This window comes from Schistocerca cancellata, chromosome 1 (assembly GCF_023864275.1).
Source record: "Schistocerca cancellata isolate TAMUIC-IGC-003103 chromosome 1, iqSchCanc2.1, whole genome shotgun sequence".
NCBI lineage: Eukaryota > Metazoa > Arthropoda > Insecta > Orthoptera > Acrididae > Schistocerca > Schistocerca cancellata.
This window is the reverse complement of record NC_064626.1, coordinates 154,790,068-154,809,365: the sequence shown is the minus strand read 5'-3', so window position 1 is coordinate 154,809,365 and position 19,298 is coordinate 154,790,068. Positions and strand designations below refer to the sequence as shown.

Here is a 19,298-nt window from a genome sequence, read left to right as displayed (position 1 = left end):
ATTATCAACAATTTCTCCTTTTCTGTTTTACATGATAGCAGTAGTTATTTTGGTCTTCAGTCTGAAGATCAGTTTGGTGCATATCTCCATCCCAAATCACTCTATACAAGCCTTTTCATTTCCAAATAACTGCTGCAACTTACATTCTATGGAATCTGCTTACTATATTCATCTCATTCTCCCTGTACAATTTTACTCCACACACTTCCCTCCTTACTAAACTGGTGATTCCTTGATGTCTCAGAATATGTCCTATTAATTGATCTCTTCTGGTAGTTAGCTTGTGGCACAAATTTCTTTTTTCCCCAATTAAATTCAGCACCTCCTCATTAGGTATGTGATGTGCCCACCTAACCTCCAGCTTCCTTCTATAGGACCACATTTCAAAAGCTTCTATTCTCTTCTTGTCTAAATTGTTTATTGTCCATGTTTCACTTCCCTATGTGACTACAGCTCCATGCAAATATTTTCAGAACAGACTTCCTAACACCTAACTCTGAATTTGATGTTAATAAATTTCATTTCTTCAGAATCACTTTTCTTTTATAGTTCAGCCATCATCTGTTATTTTGCTGCCCAAACAACAAAACTTATCAACTACTTTGAATGCCCCTTTCTGTTTTGCTTTTGTTGAAGTTCATTTTATATCCTCCTTTCAGGAGCCTGCTCAACTGCTCTCCATGTCCTTTGGTGTGTCTGACAGAATTACAATATCATTGGCAAACCCCAAAGTTTTTATGCACTGAACTATAATTCCTATTCCAAATATTTCTTTTGTTTCCTTTACTGCTTGCATAGCATGTCTCACTCCCCTCTCCCCCTCTGCTTCACTTTCATGCCCCTCAACTCATACACTCTGTACAAGCTGTAAATAACCTTTCGCTCCCTGTATTTTACCCATGCTACCTTCAGAATTTCAGAGAGAGTATTCCTGTCAACACTGTCATAAGCTTTCTCTATGCCTACAAAAGCTGTAAATGTATGTATATCTTTCCTAAACCTATCTTCTAAGTTAAGTCGTAAGGTCAGTATTGCTTCATATTCCCCTGTTTCTCTGATCTTCCCTGAGGTTGGCTTCTACTAGTTTTTTCTTTCTTCTGTAAGGAATTTGTGTTCGTATTTTAAAACCACGACTTATTACCCTAATAGTTTGGTAATATTTGCACTTGTTCTCTTCGAAATCTGAGGGTATTTCACCTCTCTCAAACATCTTGAACACCAGATGGAAGAGTTTTGTCATGGCTGGCTCTCCCACGGCTGTCAGTAGTTCTTACAGAATGTCATCTACTCCTGGGGCCTTATTCCGACTTAGGTCTTTCAGTGCTCTATCAAATATTTCTTGCAGTATCATGTCTCCTATCTCCTCTACATCTACATCCTCTCTCATTTGTATAATCCTGCCTGCAAGTTCATCTTGTATAGACCCTCTATATAATCCTTCCACCTCTCCCTTCTTTGCTTGCACTTGGTTTTCTACTTGAGCTCTTAATATCCATACAACTGCTTCCCTTTTCTCCAAAGGCTCTTTAATTTTCCTGGTGGTCTAATCTACCTTTCTCCTAGTGAATTATGCTTCTAAATCCTTACATTTGTTCACTCCCTGCTTGGTCATTTTGCACTTCATGTCAGTTTCATTTTTTAGATGATTGTATTCCCTTTCACCTGCCCCATTTGTAGCATTTTTATATGTTCTCTTTTCATCAGTCAAATTCAATATCTCCTGTGTTATCCAAGGATTTTTGCTAGGCCTTATCGTTTTACCTATTTGATCCTCTGCTGCCTTCACTATCTCATCTCTCAAAGCTAATCATAGTCATCTTCCATATATCTTTCCCCTGTTCTAATCAACTGTTGCTCAATGCTCAAAACTCTCAACAACCTCTGGTTCTTTCAACGCATCTAAGTCCCATCTTCTTAATTTCCTATCTTTTTGCAATTTCTTCAGTTTTAATCTACAGCCCATAATTAATGAATTGTGGTCAGAGTCTACGTCTGCCTGTGGAAATGCCTTACAATTTAAAATCTGAAAGACCTCTGTCTTACCATAATATAATCAATCTGAAACCTTCCAGTGTCTCCAGGTCTCTTCCACATGCACAACCTTCTTTCATGATTCTTAAACCAAATGCTTGCGATGATTAAATTCTGCTCTGTGCAAAATTCTAACACACGGCTTCCTCTTTCATTCCTTTCCCCCCAGTCCATATCCACCTCTTATTTTTCCTCCTCTTCCTTTACCTACTATCAAACTCCAGAACGAATTAAACTTTCATTTTCTTTGACTACATGAATAATTCATTTTATCTCATCACACATTTCTTCAATTTCTTCATCATCTGCGGAGCTAGTTGGCATATAAACTTGTACTACTGTAGGGGGTGTTGACTCATTGTCTATCTTGGCTGCAGTAATGCATTCACTATGCTATCCATAGTAAGTTACTCACATTCCTATTTTCTTATTCATTATTGAACCTACTCCTGCATTACCCCTATTTGATTTTTTATTTATAAAACAGTATTCACCTGACCAGAAGTCCTGTTCTCCTGCCACCAAATTCCATTAATTCCCACTATATCTAACTTCAATCTATCCCTTTCCCTTTTTAAATTTTCTAACCGACCTGCGCAATTGAGGGATCCACCATTCAAATGCAACAATCTGTAGAATGCCAGTTTTGTTTCTCCTGATGATGACATCCTTCTGAATAGTCTCCGGCCAGAGATCTGAATGGGGACTATTTTACCTCCAGAATATTTTACCCAAGTGGATGCTCTCATCATTTAATCATGCAGTAGATCTGCATACACTAGGGAAAACTTACAACTTGCTTTCAGCTGTTCACAGTACCAGCACAGCAAGGCTGTTTTGGTTGATGTTACAAGGTCAGTTTAGTCAGAATAGCCTGAACCACTGCTCCTGCAACTACCGCAAAGGCTGCTGGCCCTCTTCAGGAACCACACATTCGTCTGGACCCTCAATAGATACCCCTCGGCTGTGGTCGCCCATGTGGTGAGGCTATATGTATTGCTGAGTTCTGCAAGGCATGTCATCAATGGCAAGGCCGATCATTCATGGAGGATGGTACATCATAGTGCAGCATAGTAAATGCTACATTCACCAGCTTTGTTTGCTTCGTCTTTGACCATATGTTCCTGCCAACTGGAACCAGCTGTGGAACCAGCTGTGCATCCATGTACACCTTGCACCACAGCATGGAGTTTTATGCGATTCTGAAAATGTTTGGTGTGGGTGCACTAGACTTCCATAAAAGTTTATCAGGGAAATGAACTAGGTACTGGAAGCAAGTGAGAAAAATGCCATACACACACACACACACACACACACACACACACACACACACACACACACACAAGCCTCAGACAACTATGACGTATATTTGCATACTAAAGTGATGAATGAAAATCTATACAGAGGCCAGCATTCGAACCTGAGTCTCCCACTCACTAGGCACTAGGCAGAGGCATGAACAACTACACCACACTGGCACAAAGACTTTGCACAGTTGCACTGATTACCCTAACACACCTCCCTCCCCAATCCAAATTCCTATTCACACCTTAGCCCACTGGATATTCATTTGATTAAGGCACCTATGCCTGGGTTTCATTTGATGCTAAGGTGCTATTCCAATACAGCTGGAGATCCTCTGCAATGCTATCAGTTAGGGGCTGAGGCATGAATGGGAATTTGGATTGTGGAGGGAGGTGTACTAGGGTAGCCCATGCAATTGTTCTAAGTCAGTGTACCGGGGTGAAGTATGAGTTGGCACATCTGCCTAGTGAACAGGAGACCTAGATTCAAATTCCAGCTTTGGTACAAGTTTTTCATTTGTTGCTTCACTCTGCATATATACAGCAGAGAATGAGGATAATTGAGCCTAAATTTTGTTTTTAATTATTTTCATTTTCCAGCTACTTGCTTAAACAAAACAAACTGTCATGAGAAACCTAAAATTTTTGCCATTAAATTATGAGTTTAAAAATGTGAATTGGGAACATGTAACCACAAAGCAATTGTTACAAAAATGCTTTACACCATGGCTCAATGATCCCCACGGTGGGGATACTTGATCCAGGTAGTGGGGATACTTGAGCTGGAAAACAACACACTTAAGCCAACATTTGGTAATCAAAACATTTTTGTTTCCCGCTTAAAATCCCATATCAATAACATGATAATGTTAAAACTCTAGGAAGCACAAAGTCCTACAAAAAGAGTTACAAAAGTGAAACTAGTCACACCCCATTTACTATATTGATGATGAAAGGTTGATGAATCATTTCTATTTGATCTTCATCAGTAACAGTTGTATTTTCAATTGGAGGCCATTTAAACTTAGCCTGCACTTCTTTCTGCAAACTTGAATTTCAGTCCTTCCTCTCTCATATTAATACCTTTTTCAACAAATCACCGAATACATATTTCGTCTCTAATATTGTCAATAATCAGTCATTGATGCTTCGCTTTCTAGTTCCTGTCCAGAATTACATCTTCACTGTCACTCTGATTACTCTGTGCAACGGATGCACTTGTGCTTCTTTTTTTTCTTTTTTTTTTTTTTTTAAAAAAAGATTCTATATCATATGATTCTGATGAACTCTTCATTTTGGAGGCGCTGTGCTTTGACGTTTTTCTTTTTTCTATATAGACCAAAGTTTTTTCTGCTCTTGCCGGAAGAGAATTCTGAATTTGTAGCTTTTATGAAGCAGAAGTTAAACAAGATTTAGCTCTTTTCCTACTGCCTTTCAACAAACGAGGCAAGGCTTTAGAGTACAGTCTAAGTTTTTGGCAAAAACAATGGCTTCCACTTGTCGAGAACTCTGGCCAGACCATCAGTGTAGGACCTAAGGTGACAGTTGGTGTCAGCCCATCCACACCAGTTTCAATTTCTCAGGATCTTTATGATTATTTGAAGAAGCCCCAGTACTTTCCACAGGGACATGTGATTGTCAGTGCCCTGTCAGTGGCATATGAACTCAGAAATTCATCATCAGTGAAAATATTTTCATTTAGTGCAGGAAGACCACTAACTTGAAAGCCTTTGCAAATATTCATGTTTGTGAAAGCCGATGGAAAAGCCTCACCTACCAACAAATTATGTTATTAAATAATTTGTAATTGCCTACATGCTTTTACAAGCATGTTTTTGTAATAAAAGTATTATAAAACTGTTTATGAAAAAAATGTCTTGTCTACAAAACTTACCCACGAATGTAATTTTAGCTTAGGGACAATTGAGCTATGGCTCAATTTTCCACAACCCAAGGGCCACAAGCATCTCTACCTTTACCATTTTCAGTCATGTGGCTATTTCTAATTTATGTATGCAACTACTCAAATTGTTATAGAACAAAAATAAGGTTCAAACTGCAATGATTCCAGTCACTATGTTCGATGTACCTTCACTAATGATACACGCTATTTCAGAGAAGATGCCTTGATACAGTTCACAGGTCCGCTTATAGAGGCACTTGCGTTGGCCCCCTGGCATGCTCCAGTGAGCCACCAAAGAAACAGGAATATTTAAGCGATCACAAACTAGCACTCAGCCTTTTCTTTACGCTATGTTACTGTTGTCCAGTCAATGTATTCAGTGCTATGCACAACCTGTATCTTACGTGTTGCTCTACAAAGTACTACGTTCCATAAATCATGCTTGCTCTTGTTAAAACAAATTTGGCAACGAGTGATGGTTACATTTCCTTCAACATGTCAGTGTCAGATGTAAGTCCCCTGACAAACATCTCAATCAAGAAATACTCCAATGTCTCATAGCCCAGCAGCAAGCTTTCACGGAACAACATCAAGCTCACATAATCGCTCACAATCAAATGGTGTCCGAGTGTTCACAGCATGTTACTCTCCTATCAGTGCAACCGTCGCCCTTTCCTGCATATGATGAATCAGCTGAAGATTGAGACTCCTATGAGACACAGCTGCACCAACATTTCTGTGAGCGATGCAAACCTGTGTAGGGCTTTCTTTCTTTCCTGGTTTTTGCTGCGCATGTATCAGTTGTTGTGCCAATTTGTGCCTTCGCAAAGAACCAGCCAGCTCATCATTTGATGAAATGTGCAAGCTTGTAACAATCTATTCCTGTGATAGAACACATGCCATTGTGATGCATGTAGAATTTTACTATTGTCAGAATTGCCCAGAACTACCTGACAAATTCTGGGCTGCAAAATTACATGGGTTGAGCTATTGTAACTAGCACCCATTATAAATCGTACACTGATCATGTGGTGCTTTTTTTTATTGTTTTAGGGCGCAAAACTGCTACGGTCATTAGCGGCCAGTCTGTGACTTAGGAAAAGGTATAAAAACGCAACTGGAAACCAGCAGCAATGGGAGCAAAACTCAAAAAAGTGGGGAACCCAAAAACAGAAGGAAAGCTTAAAAAACCACTATAGAAGGGGGGTTGTTTGTCCCCAAAAAGAGGTTCAAATGACTGACGTCATCTCACTGGCACTAATAAACTCGAGAACGCGATTGGCTGAGTGTGTGTCATCTGCTAAAATGGAAGATATATCAGGCGACAGCTGTAGATGGACGCATAACGGAGTAAAATAGGGGCACTCAAGTAAAAGGTGTCTCACCGACCACAGTTGAGAGCAGCGAGGACAGAGTGGGGGAGGATCACCGCTTAAAAGATGTCGATGGCTAAAAAGACAGTGCCCTGTCCGGAGTCTAGTTAAAATTACCTCCTCCCGGCGACGAGTTCGCGAGGAAGAGGGCATACTATCCTTGGGAAGCTGACAAAGGTCATGGAGAAGGCAGGTCCGGGGGCAAAGCCAAGGTGGCATCGTACCCCAATTTGTTAAGGAAGTTTTAGGAAATTGGAAGAAAATGAATGTAGCGGTTGATGGAAGCGGACTCCCGGTGGTAGTAGAGAGGAAGGACTGCCTGCATATCCTAAATCCAAGGAGGCATCGAAAGAAAGGGCATAGGTCAGATGAGCAGGCATGGAAGACAGATGACCAGCATAACGACTCAGAAGAACAGTTCGCCAAATGGATAGCGGAGTTCAGCAGTCTCAGGGTAAAGGCTCTCCATGGGGCTAGTGTAAAAAGCTCCAGGCGCTAAATGCAATCCATGGCGGTGGACAGAATCTAGACGTCAAAGAATAGATGGCATATGCAGAGGAGTAAACTATACTTCCATAGTCCAATTTCGAGTGCACTAAGGCACGATATAGGTGGAGGAGGACCACTCAGTCCATTCCCCAGGAGGTACCGCTCAGAATACGGAGGGTGCCGTGGGATTGCAGACAGCGAGCTGAAAGATATGAAACGTGGGAAAACCAGCACAGTTTTCTGTCAAACGTAAGTCCCAAGAATTTGGCAATGTCAGCAAAGGGAAGGTCAACAGGGCCTAGATGTAGAGAAGGTGGATAAAACTGCATATGATGCCAAAAAATTACACAGACTGTCTTACTGGGAGAAAATCGGAAGCCGGGTTCAATGCTCGATGAGTGGAGGCAATTGAGACATCCTTGAAGATACCGTTCAATAAGGTTGGTACGTTGACAGCTGTAGTACACACATAAAAAAAGTTTGCATCACCTCGGTTCTGAGAGTTCCAGAACCTGTACAGAAAATTGGAATAGAGATCAACACAAACATCATTTGTGGCCTTTTCATTGCTCATGAAAACCACACATTGCATGTTGTATCACCATACAGCGAGACCTACAGAGGTGGTGGTCCAGATTGCTGTACACACTAGTACCTCTTGCATTGATGCATGCCTGTATTTGTCGTGGCACACCTTCCACAAGTTCATCAAGGCATTGTTGGTCCAGATTGTCCCACTCCTTAACAACGATTCGGCATAGATCCCTCAGAATGGTTGTTGGTCACATCATCCATAAAAAGCCCTTCTCAATACATCCCAGGCATGTTTAATATGGTTCATGTCTGGAGAACATGCTGGCCACTCTAGTTGGGCGATGTCGTTATCCTGAAGGAAGTCATTCACAAGATGTGCACGATGGGGCCGTGAATTGTCGTCCATGAAGACAAACGTCATGCCAATATGCTGCCGATATGACTGCAGTATCGGTTGGAGGACGGCATTCTGTGTCTAAGGCATTCAGCCTGACCGGGTTGCCTACAAACATGCCTCCGACAATTGTCTGGTTGGAGGCATATGCGACACTCATCAGTGAAGAGAACATGATGCCATTCCTGAGTGGCCCATTTAGCATGTTCTTGGGCCCATCTGTACTGTGCTGCATGGTCTCATGGTTGCAAAGAAGGACCTCACCACGGATGTCAGAAGTGAAGTCATGCATCATGCAGCCTATTGTGCACAGTTTGAGTCGTAACACGATGTCCTGTGGCTGTACAAAAAGCATTATTCAACATGGTGGCGTTGCTGTCAGGGTTTCTTCGAGCCATAATCCATAGGTAGCGATCATCCACTGCAGTAGTAGCCCTTGGGCGGAGCGAGGCATGTCAATGACAGTTCCTGTCTCTCTGTATCTCCTCTATGTCCGAACATCGCTTAGGTTCACTCCGAGATGTCTGGAAACTACTGTTTTTGAGGGTCCTTCCTAGCACAAAGTAACAATGCAGACATGATCGAACCGTGGTATTGATCGTCTAGGCATGGTTGAACTACAGACAACATGAGCCGTGTACATCCTTCCTGGTGGAATGACTGGAACTGATCAGCTGTCCGAACCCCTCTGTCTAATAAGTGCTGCTCATGCATGGTTGTTTACATCTTTGGGCAGGTTTAGTGACATCTCTGAATAGTCAAAGGGACTGTGCCTGTGATACAATATCCACAGTCAATGTCTAGCTTCAGGAGTTCTGGGAACTGGGAAGATGCAAAACTTTTTTTGATGTGTGTAGATTGTAAAATCGTTGATAAAGAGGGAGCCCGAGACATCAGGAAGGAGACAATCCATAACTGGATTTATGACAGTAGCAAACAGTGCAACACTTAGCACAGAGCCCTGGCGCACCCCATTTTCTTGGGAGAAAGTATGGGATAGACTGCTGTTTACCCACTCCTTAAATGTGCGCTCTGCCATAATTTCATGGATGAAAAAGGGTAGTCGACCTCAAAAGCCACACGAAAACAATGTGGGGAAAATGCCTGTCCTCCAACAGGTATTGTATGCCCTCTCCAGATCAAAAAATATAGCTACCGTTTGACATTTCCCTAGAAAGCTGTTCACGATATAAGTTGAGAGATCAACAAGATGGTCAATTGCGGATCAATGCTTTCGGCAACTGCATTGGGCATTTGTCAAAAGGTTTCAGGACTCCAGCCACCAGCCTAAACAGCCATTTACCATATGTTCCAACACCCTTACATACACTATTTGTGAGAGAGATAGGGCAATAGCTAGAGGGGAGATGTTTGTCCTTTCCAAGTTTTGGAACAGGAATGACAATAGCTTCCTGCCATTCTCTGGGAAAGGTATTGCAGGTCAAATTTGATTATAATGGTGAAGGAGGTAACACAGACTAAAGTATGATAAATACAGCAACATTTGGATGTGGATGCTATCCGGTCCTGGGGCGGAAGAGATAGTGAGGAAGAAAGTGCATGTCGGAGTTCCCACACAGAAAAAACAGTATTATACCTTTCGCGATTTTGAGAGGAGAAAGCAAGAGGTCGCACTTCCGTTGCTCGTTTCTTTGGGAGAAATCCTGGTGGGTAATTAGAAGAGCTTTAAATCTCAGCAAAGTGTTGACCCAATGAATTAGAAATTGTGACTGAGTCCACTAAGGTATCTTGAGCAACAGTTAGCCCAGAGATCGGGCAAAAACTAGACGTGCCAGATAATTGTCAAATTTGACTCCAAACTACATATGAAGGAATGAAGGTGTTAAAGGAGCTGGTAATGAAATCCCAACTTGCCTTCTTGCTATTGCATATGATGCTATGGCATCACACACGTAACTGCTTAAAGCAGATACAGTTGGCCAAGGTAGGGTGATAGCAGAAAAACAAAGAGCATGTTTCTGCTTGCATATTGCGTCATGGCATGCCTCGTTCCACCAAGGAACTGGGGGACACTGAGGCAAAGGGGAGGTACAAGGTATTGAACATTCCATAGCTGTAAGAATAACTGCCGTAACATGAGTGACCTGATCATCGATGCTAGGAAATGGAGTGTCATCAAATGTTGCTAGAGAGGAGTAAAGTGTCCAATCGGCTTGGGAAAACTTCCAGTGTCTTGGGCACATAAGTGGTAGTTGTGGCTGTAATCAAAGGACAAAGAGAAAATGTGTATCATTCAAAGTGCCCAGCTAGCCAAACAGTACTGGCTGAAAGGTCCAAATGAGAATAGGTTGACACGGAGGCAGACAAAAATGTATATTCCCCAGTGTTGAGGCAAACAAGATTCACGTGATGGAAGAGGTCAATCAATAGGAGCCTCTCAGACAAGGACGCTGAGGTCCCTAAAGCAGGTGGTGGGTGCTGAAGTCCCCAACCAGCAAATAGGGGGGTGAGAGCTATCCAAGGAGATATAGGAGATTGGCTCTTGCCATTGGTGTGGATGATGAAAAGTATATGGTACAAAGAGATATTGTGAATCCAGAAAGGGAAAGATGTACAGTGACAGCTTGGAAGGAAATGTGTAAGTGGATTGGGTGATAATGGATAGTATCATGGAAAAGAATTATAAGTCCCCCATGCGTCAGAATGCCAGCAGCAGACGGGGGATCAAACCAGACTGATTGGAAGTGAGGGAAGACAAAGCGATTATGGGCATGTAGTTTTGTTTCCTAAGGACCAGGGAGTAGGATCATAAGAGGATCTACTGTTCATCCTGATTGGAGTAGATTTCGTAGTTATTAAAATGGATAATTGACATAGGGTGGCCAAAAAATGGAAAAATCTCACAATGGTTGCTGTCAACTCAGCGACTGCTGGGAGCTGGTGGCCAATGGCGTGGAATGGCATTCAGTCAGTGGCAGAAGTTCCTGATTAAAAGGTGGTTGGGGGGGGGGGGGGGGGGGGGGCAGCTCCTGGCACCAGTGATCGGCTGGTTGATGAGCCGCCAGTGATTCGTCATGCGACACGGAAGACGGCCAAGGGTAGTTATCGCTGAGTGGTGCTGTAGAATAGACACGCCATGGCGGAGATGAAGAGGAACTTTTTTTCTTATGAGCCTTCTTCGATGCAGGGTGTTGAGATGAAGGAGGAGTTGATGGTTGTGAGGTCAGGGTACATAAAAAATCTTCACGACTAGGCTCTTTTATGGAAGTCCGGGCTTCCGATTTTGGAGCCTGTGATGTAGCAGGAGCCAATGAATGTTGAGCCTTAGAATGAGTGGGTGATAATGGGGAGGTTGAACGGGCAATCTTTGGGATGGCCAATCTCACAACCGTGTCAATAAAGGTGAGATCACAAGTCTGTGTGGCCACCTCCTTAGCTGGTCAAGGAGAGGCGAGGACAGTGCTATATTTGCCCGCTGGAAGTACAGTGGGCTTTCTACTGGCGAATAACTTACGAGCATCAAAGATAGACACCTTTTCATTCACTCAGATTTCCTGAATAACTTGTTCATCTTTAAAAATAGGGCAATCTCTAAAGGAAGCAATTTGGTCACCCATACAGTTGATGCAACAAGGGGATGGAGGTGGACAATCACCGTCATGGGCATCCCTGCCACTGTCTTCAACACAAATTAAATGAAGTCTTGGAAAGAGTTTCAGACCCCAAAACTAGCACAATAGAAGTTTAGGGTGAAATCAGTAACAGCTTCAACGTGTTGAGCACTTTTGGTGTGGCATAAATGGTACACACTGGTACTCAGGTATCAAAAACTTCAAAATTATCTTAGACCAAGTACTTCTAATTTTTGACAGGGAAATTTGTAAAATATTTAAATGGGATCTTGGCCTTTTTGATCATTACTGTCAGATAATAAAGCTAAGGACAGAACTGGTAAGACCTACACAACTGCAAACTTACGAAAGGATTTCCTTGGAAAGTAAAATACATTCTTTTTCTGGAACATTGACAAATCAAAGTGGGAATGAAGTTTATATGGACAATAATGTGCCTATTAATTTCTCTAAATTCTGCACACTGTTTAAATTAATTTTTGAGGGTACATTTCCCAAAGTAGGCACTTCCACAGCAGTAACCAAGGATAGTGGAAGGATGAAGTGTGTATTATGATGTGGTCCTAGGCACTTAAATTTCTCACTTCTTTACAAAAGCACTACACCAGAAGACAGTTCCTACATTACTATCAGGGGTACAAAAAAATATAAATCTGTACAGGAGTGTTCTGCTTACTGCAAAAATCATTCAATGACAAAATAACATACACAACATTAGGGGTATAGGTGCAGAAATTGTGATAATTGGTAACTTACTATGTATCTACTTCAGTGTTTTAGTTGTTTTTCTCTGTCCAAATCTCTCAACAAACACATTATATAATTTACTAGCTCATGTTTTCAGCAGTCTTAAATGCACCACAAAGTGGACTGCACCTGTCGGAATGGACTATCATTTTGCGGCCACATGTCCACACTTCAAATCCCGATCCGCCACCCAGGGAAAAATAAACATTAACGGCTTGTTTATGCCATGTGTACTTGGCGATCATAACCAACATAAAATAATGTTACTCATAATAGATATAATTATTACATGGCAAAGTGAGTAAATATTGATGTAACATTTTTTTTGTCATCAATAAAAATATCTGCACTCACACCTCTAACAACCTACACAATGAAGCAAAATAATGTGGAATGTCCTAAAACAAGAAACTGGAAAAGCAGACACAAGTTTAATAACATATAAATTAAAGATGGGGATTTAAAGAAGAAAATCCTCAAGAATTGGCAAGTTTCTCTGGTACTGCAGATAAGATGGAGAAAAATGTTCCTAAAACATATCTAGCACCCAGAATGACTTTCACAGCAAGCAGAACAATGGTGCTTATCACAACAGAGTTTGAAATCAAGGTCAGTTGGTGTGAATGAGGTTCCTCTCTCTTTTTTCCAATGCATGAACAGAGCACATACAAACACAACAAATGCATCCTTTAATTGAATTATTTTTCCATAGCAACTACAGCACCCACAAGTTTATGCCCTTATTAAAGAAATGTAATAAGGAAAGTATTGAAAACCACAAGACAATTTCACCACTGCCAGCATTCTCAAAAAATCGTACAAGAGACACTACTGTGTTACATAGATGAATACAAATGTTAGTGTAAGAAATACAATATTGGCATTTACAGAGCACACAAAAGTGGTGCTAGAAGCTCCTGACAAGGATGAGTGTGTTAAAGACATTCTCATACTTGCCAAAGCTTTTGACACTGCTGACCACAAAATATAACTAAAAAAGCTAGAAGCACTGGCTGTAAGAGATATAGCCAAAAAAAAAAAAAAAATGTTTCAGTCTTAGTTGGAAAACAGGTTGCAGAAGGCAGAGAGAGTTCACACGTTTTTAGTAAAACAATTGTGTAGAAATATACAAACACAGGTGTTCCTCGGGATAGTGTATTGGGTCTGGTTATGTTCTTCATATGTATTAGTGACAAACCAGATGGTATAAAACATGGGATAAAGTTCACATTGCTGATGACAGCATCATCATAGTTACTGATAAAACACCAGAATTCCTATTACAGAAGGCAAATGAAACTCTCAAGAACGTTTACAAAGGGGGCAGTATGTACTACATACTAAACAGAAAGAAAACAAACAGAATGCACTTCAGCATACAGAGGGACTACAACTCTGTTGCATTAAACACTGATGACGTCGCTATAGAATTGTGTAACGATTAACACTGAATAAACACACACAGATACTGCAGAAAGAAAGCCATTGATACGTCATTGTCTTAGGATTCATTTATCAGTTCATAATAGCCAAACTTTTGTGGTGATACATTATTCCTATGTGCACGCTGTTCTTAGCTATGGGTCTCTTTTCTGGGGATCAAATGCATAAAAGGTGGACAAAATTTTTAAAGTGTAGAAAAGAGCTATAAGGGTAATATCTAGAAGTAGTAGTTGGGCACACTGTAGGTAAAGAATTGTTTAAAAACCTGGGTATCCCTACTGCACCAACTGAGTACATCTACCAATCTGCTGCACTTATCAGGAAAATTATTACTAAGTATTTCAATAATAGTTCTATACATAATCATGGTACAAGCGGCAGATTGGACTTAACAATTATCAAAGGAAAACAAACAAAAAACTTTCTATCAGAGAATAGAATTGTATAATAAATCGCCCAAGGTGATGAGGATTACTAAAATACATGTCTAAAAAGGCATCAAAAACATCCTTTGTGAGTAATGCATCTATACAATTAAAGATTACTTAGAGGGCTCACAGAAGTTGTTAACAATGAAAGGAGATAACTACAACACCTTGTTACTTTACAATATTGCAATGTTTTTATAAGAAAATGGTGCTGATATTTACAGTGCATGATACTAATATCTTGTCATTCTGCTGAGTTCAACATCTCAGTCATCAAGTGGGGGCGCTGACTCAGTTTTTTAGACAGTCTGCGGGGAAGACGTGGGTGGGGAATAGTGACGTGTTTAACACAAGTTAGCTCTGCTGCGCCGCCACCCGTCTCGTGGCAGTCAACATGTTCAGAGGCTAGCGTCAGTTGTCCGCAGGGAAAAGGTGCGTAGTAGCAAGTTCTTGGTTCCTGGGTCACAACTGGGTGTCCTTGATGTGTACCCCGAGAAGAGTAAATCTGTGGTTACAGGACAGTGTACACATGGGACCAACCGTCTGTGACATTGCAGTCGTTAAGGCGTTGACCTCACATTCGGGAGGAATCCAATATCACTGTAATCCTGGGGCTACAGTAAGCGTAACAACATTCGTTTTGAATATGGGAGCATGACAGTTGATTAAGTGAAATAGCATATGTCATATGAACGCCCCATGTTTTTCCACAGAAATAGACTTAAAGTACTGTAATTACTATCCACCTTCAATACAGCTTCCGGGAGGCCCCAAGACTTCAGATCCTGTTTTTCTTGGGTACTGAGAAATGTTATGTTGCTCTGGGTAGTCTTACTGTGAGGGGATGTATACTTTGACGCATTTACATCTTGATGTTCTGAAACATTCGTCAATGTTTGCGACGACTGGTCACTGGCATTATTATTTACGCCTTTGCTGCTACATGGTTGCAAGTCGCTTTCAAGTTGACATAATGCCGCTAAGGTGTCATTTCCAAACGAAGCACTTTCCAAACCGTTTATGCCACATGGACTCTCCATTTACACAAAAAACCACTAGATAAAATCACGATCAATATCTCATAAAAGATTTCTGTAAAAATGTTCTATAAACTCGCAAAATATTAAGAGCTAAAACACGTAACTGTCATCGCGATGATAAGCCAACGGCACTGTTTGTTCAAATTTCAGCGCCTCCATGACATACAAATATCTTTGAAAAACAAAGGTTCAGACTTCGGGTTCAGACATGCAGTAAACCTCCTTGGTTTCCTTAGTGTCAAAGATTTAATAAAGCATGGAGCCAATCAGCACGAGATATTGATGCGCTGCCTCGTAACGCAAATCGCAGTTAGACTGTGGCTGCATTCTCACCTTTAAGGCCCGTCCACACGCAACGATCTGTCTGCGCAAATGTCTGCGCACATCACATCTGCGCAGACAGAACGTTGCGTGTAGACAGAAGATTTGCACCAACCTGAGGTGTGTGCAAACCTGGAAGTTGGAGTTGGAGGTTTGAGCGAAACCTCTCAAATCTGTGGGTTCAAACTACATCTGCGCAGACAAGTTGGAGCGTGTGGACAGGAGATCGCCACAAATCTGGCGCGAAACAGCTGTTTGCTCAGTCTAGTGTTGTATTTGTGCGCATAGGGCATCAAAATGGCTGATACTCGTCAATGTTCTCGCGAATTTATCAGTGAATTCATTGAATTATATAGGAACCACACATGTTTGTGGAAGATAAAAAGTAAAGAATATAGTGACAGAGACAAAAAGGCAGCAGCATACAATTCTCTAATTGTAAAATTGCGGGCAGTTGACGCCTCGGCAAACCGAGAAACAGTAATAAAAAAATAAATTCGTTGCGAACTGTTTACCGGAAAGAGTTGTGGAAGGTGCAGAAATCTAGAAGATCTGGTGTAGGAGTAGATCAGGTGTACCAGCCAACGCTGTGGTATTTTGATCTGCTTGGCTTTCTTAGTGATCAAGAAACGCCAAGACCAAGCAGGAGTATAATTGAAGATGAAATTGGAGTGTCAATGAGCGAGGAAATGGAACACGTGGTAATGTAAAACAATATATTTCACATACATTTATCAAAAGTTTATTCAAAAGAATATATTTGTGTGCAAACATAATAGAAAATTAACTGCTGTTATAAAAAGAAACATGAATATACTTGACTACTTGTCCATGTTTTACAACACAAAGTTTATTACGATACAAACCCATCCTGCCATGGAACAGCTCTAGTAGTACTGAAATAATGTTTATATTTATTTCTAACAGTTTTTGCGCTTTCAAAAATTTGTCCACTTCTTCCACTGCAGGGCGTGCATAATTTCTTCGTCACATCTTTCGCCCAGTTCAAGAGAACATTCGTTGATATTTTCGCGATCCAGTGACTCATATGGTGTGTAAAATTGCGGGTTTCTTCTGCGCAAAAAGTTGTGTAAAACACAGCAAGTTAATACCACAGTGTCAATATTCAAAAGCTTCAAGTTTATGGTTGTATGGAAAATACGGAACCTTGATGCCAATATTCCAAACGTATTTTTAACAACTCTGCATGCTCTAGAGAGGCGGTAATTAAAGAGTCTTTCTTCCTTTGATAATTTTTCTTGACGATATGGCTTCATTAAATCTTTGCGAATTGCGAAGGCATCATCACCAACAAAAACATACTCCACTAGCCCTATTTCCTGCGAATTTGAAATTCGTTGAGGTTGAGGAATTTTTAAACTATTATTAACAAGAAGTTCGTAAAATTTAGTGTTCTGCAGAACCCCTCCATCGGATATTCTCCCATTTGTTCCCACATCACAGTACACAAATTCATAATTTGCATTAGCTACAGCCATTAAGACAACACTATTTGTTTTCTTATAATTGAAGAAAAACGATCCACTTTCTTTAGGAGGTACAATTCTGATGTGTTTCCCATCAATAGCTCCTAAACAGTGAGGGAACTGCCATTTGCTTTCAAAATCACTTGCAATTCTCAGCCAGTCTTCTTCACATTTTGGGAACTGCAATGAAAAAAAGAATTAAAATAAATTTGTGTAAAGTTTCTGTTAACAGTAACATTCAGCTAATTGTTAATGTACATGATCACAACAATAACAGAAAAATGAAACTCCATCGAGTTGTTCTTTGTCTGAAAGTGTTTTTGTTCAGTATTCATTCTACACTGTCTCAGAATTTTATGTGGATAAAGAGTTAGTTGCTCAGTGCAGTGTGTGTTTCGTAAGCATTCCTGTTTTCGTTTTAAGGTGTGAGATTATGGAACTCTATAAGGCCTTTTATTAACAATTTCTCGGTTTTTGTTAGCTAGACATATTTGTTAAGTTTTTCATTACACCATGTCAAATCATATACCACCACAATACTTACAGCTTGGCTCTTATCACAATCTATCAGTTTTGTACATTCCAATATGCATACTTTTTCACAAAAATTATTCATAAGCTCTATAAAGATACAAGAAACAAAATCCAAAGCAAAAATCACTAACATACAGTCTTTCTTATTTTTTCAGTGTGAAGGAGAGAATGACATAGAAAATGTAGCCATTGAAGATACTACTCGAATCCAGTGACACCAGTAACTGGAGAGTCAACTCCAATGACACCAGTTACTCCGAGATCACCAAACTCTAATAACAACTTGAGTAACGCTCCTCGTGGGAAGCGGAAACGTTCAATGGAGGATAAAACAGATGAAATATTGTCACTGGTGGGCAAAAAATTGAACACAATGCAGCCACCAGATCCATTCGACACATTCGGCCAGCATGTGGCGAACAAGCTACGTGCACTCACCCCTTAACAGAATATCATTGCACAAAAATTAATCAATGATGTGCTATTTGAAGGTGACATGGAGTCTTTAAACAGAAACTTTAAGGTTATTGAGGTTGAGACACTTTCAAACATGGAAAGCCAAAACCTGACACAGTTTTTTAAAGGTTTTCAATAATGCAAAATGTTTCCATATGTTGTTTTTAATGTCACATTATAAGTGCAAGTGATGCATACTGTGAACAGTTGATAGCCAATAAAGTTCTATTTCAAAACATGTTTTGTTGCCTCAAATCATTTGTGCCTTGCCTGTTATTATTGTACCACATATTTTCTAGAATACCCAATTATGGTAGTGTCTTGTGTAAATTGCGGTGTACAGCTGTTGCCTTATATATGAAGTACCTGGGGAGAGACTAATTTCATTTCTTTTATTGTATCATTGAAACCTGACTGTGTCCCTTATAGGGACATAAACTTTTATAGTTGTTCCTTAGAGTATTTGGGAAATTAATAGAAAGATATGCTATAATGAAGGTCATATAATAATTAGTTATTCAGGAAATGAAGAAATCCTCAGATCTTTCAAGTTCTGGCAACAAATAATTCATTCATCATAGGCAGTGCATTATCAATAATCAATGTGATGTCTTATTTGTACCACCACAGAAGTTCCAGGAGTGATTCCACTGAAGATGGATCATAAGAAACAGTTTAAGATATCTCTTGTAGATAACACTATTACTTGACTTTTGCTACTATTCTCTTCTCTACAAGATAGAAAACATACAAGTCTTAACTGGGTGAGTTTGCTGCAGATATTAATCCACAACTGGTACACCTAGGTCCTATTGACCTGAGGGAAACTCCTTTATTAATCTTTATTTTTGTAATACCACAATCTCCCCCCCCCCCCTGGAACTTCCCCAGCAGTCAGTAGGCTACCACCTCAACCTTGTTGCAGGTGTGCCTTTGCTAGTCTGGCTTTTGTTAAGTTGATAGGGTCCCAAGGAGCCAGGTGTCCCTTAAGTGAAAGGGTTTTTTTCCCAGTATCATACTAAATATTTTGGATTAATGCTAACATACATATGAAAAATGAATGAGGAAGATATTATGGGTACTCTAAACAACCCAATACTGTTATTAATGACATAAGCTTCTACGACAAAGTCAAAGAAGAGAAAGACAAGATGTTGAGCACTGTTGTGTTTGGAATGTTCCATTGTTTTGTGTCCTGAAAGTGTATGTAGCAAGTGTGAA

The 19,298-nt window shown here is 40.4% G+C and overlaps 2 protein-coding genes across 2 annotated transcripts in view; both read right to left on the bottom strand.

Annotated features, from left to right (window-relative positions):
• LOC126167349 (DNA polymerase theta-like) overlaps nucleotides 1-15,418 on the bottom strand; it is a 303,097-nt gene extending 287,679 nt beyond the window's left edge. Inside the window, exon 1 of the mRNA XM_049920469.1 lies at nucleotides 14,986-15,418. Coding sequence (XP_049776426.1) covers nucleotides 14,986-15,279 — 294 coding nt within the window. The 5' untranslated portion in view covers nucleotides 15,280-15,418. The remainder of the gene's footprint in view (nucleotides 1-14,985) is intronic.
• Nucleotides 15,419-16,538: 1,120 nt separating this feature from the next.
• Nucleotides 16,539-17,703, bottom strand: LOC126129950 (uncharacterized). Its single transcript, XM_049915165.1, has 2 exons — nucleotides 17,632-17,703; nucleotides 16,539-17,267 (listed from the first exon to the last, which is right to left on the bottom strand). The coding sequence occupies exons 1-2, from the start codon at nucleotides 17,701-17,703 to the stop codon at nucleotides 16,539-16,541; spliced, it is 801 nt and encodes a 266-aa protein (XP_049771122.1).
• Nucleotides 17,704-19,298: the final 1,595 nt, after the last annotated feature.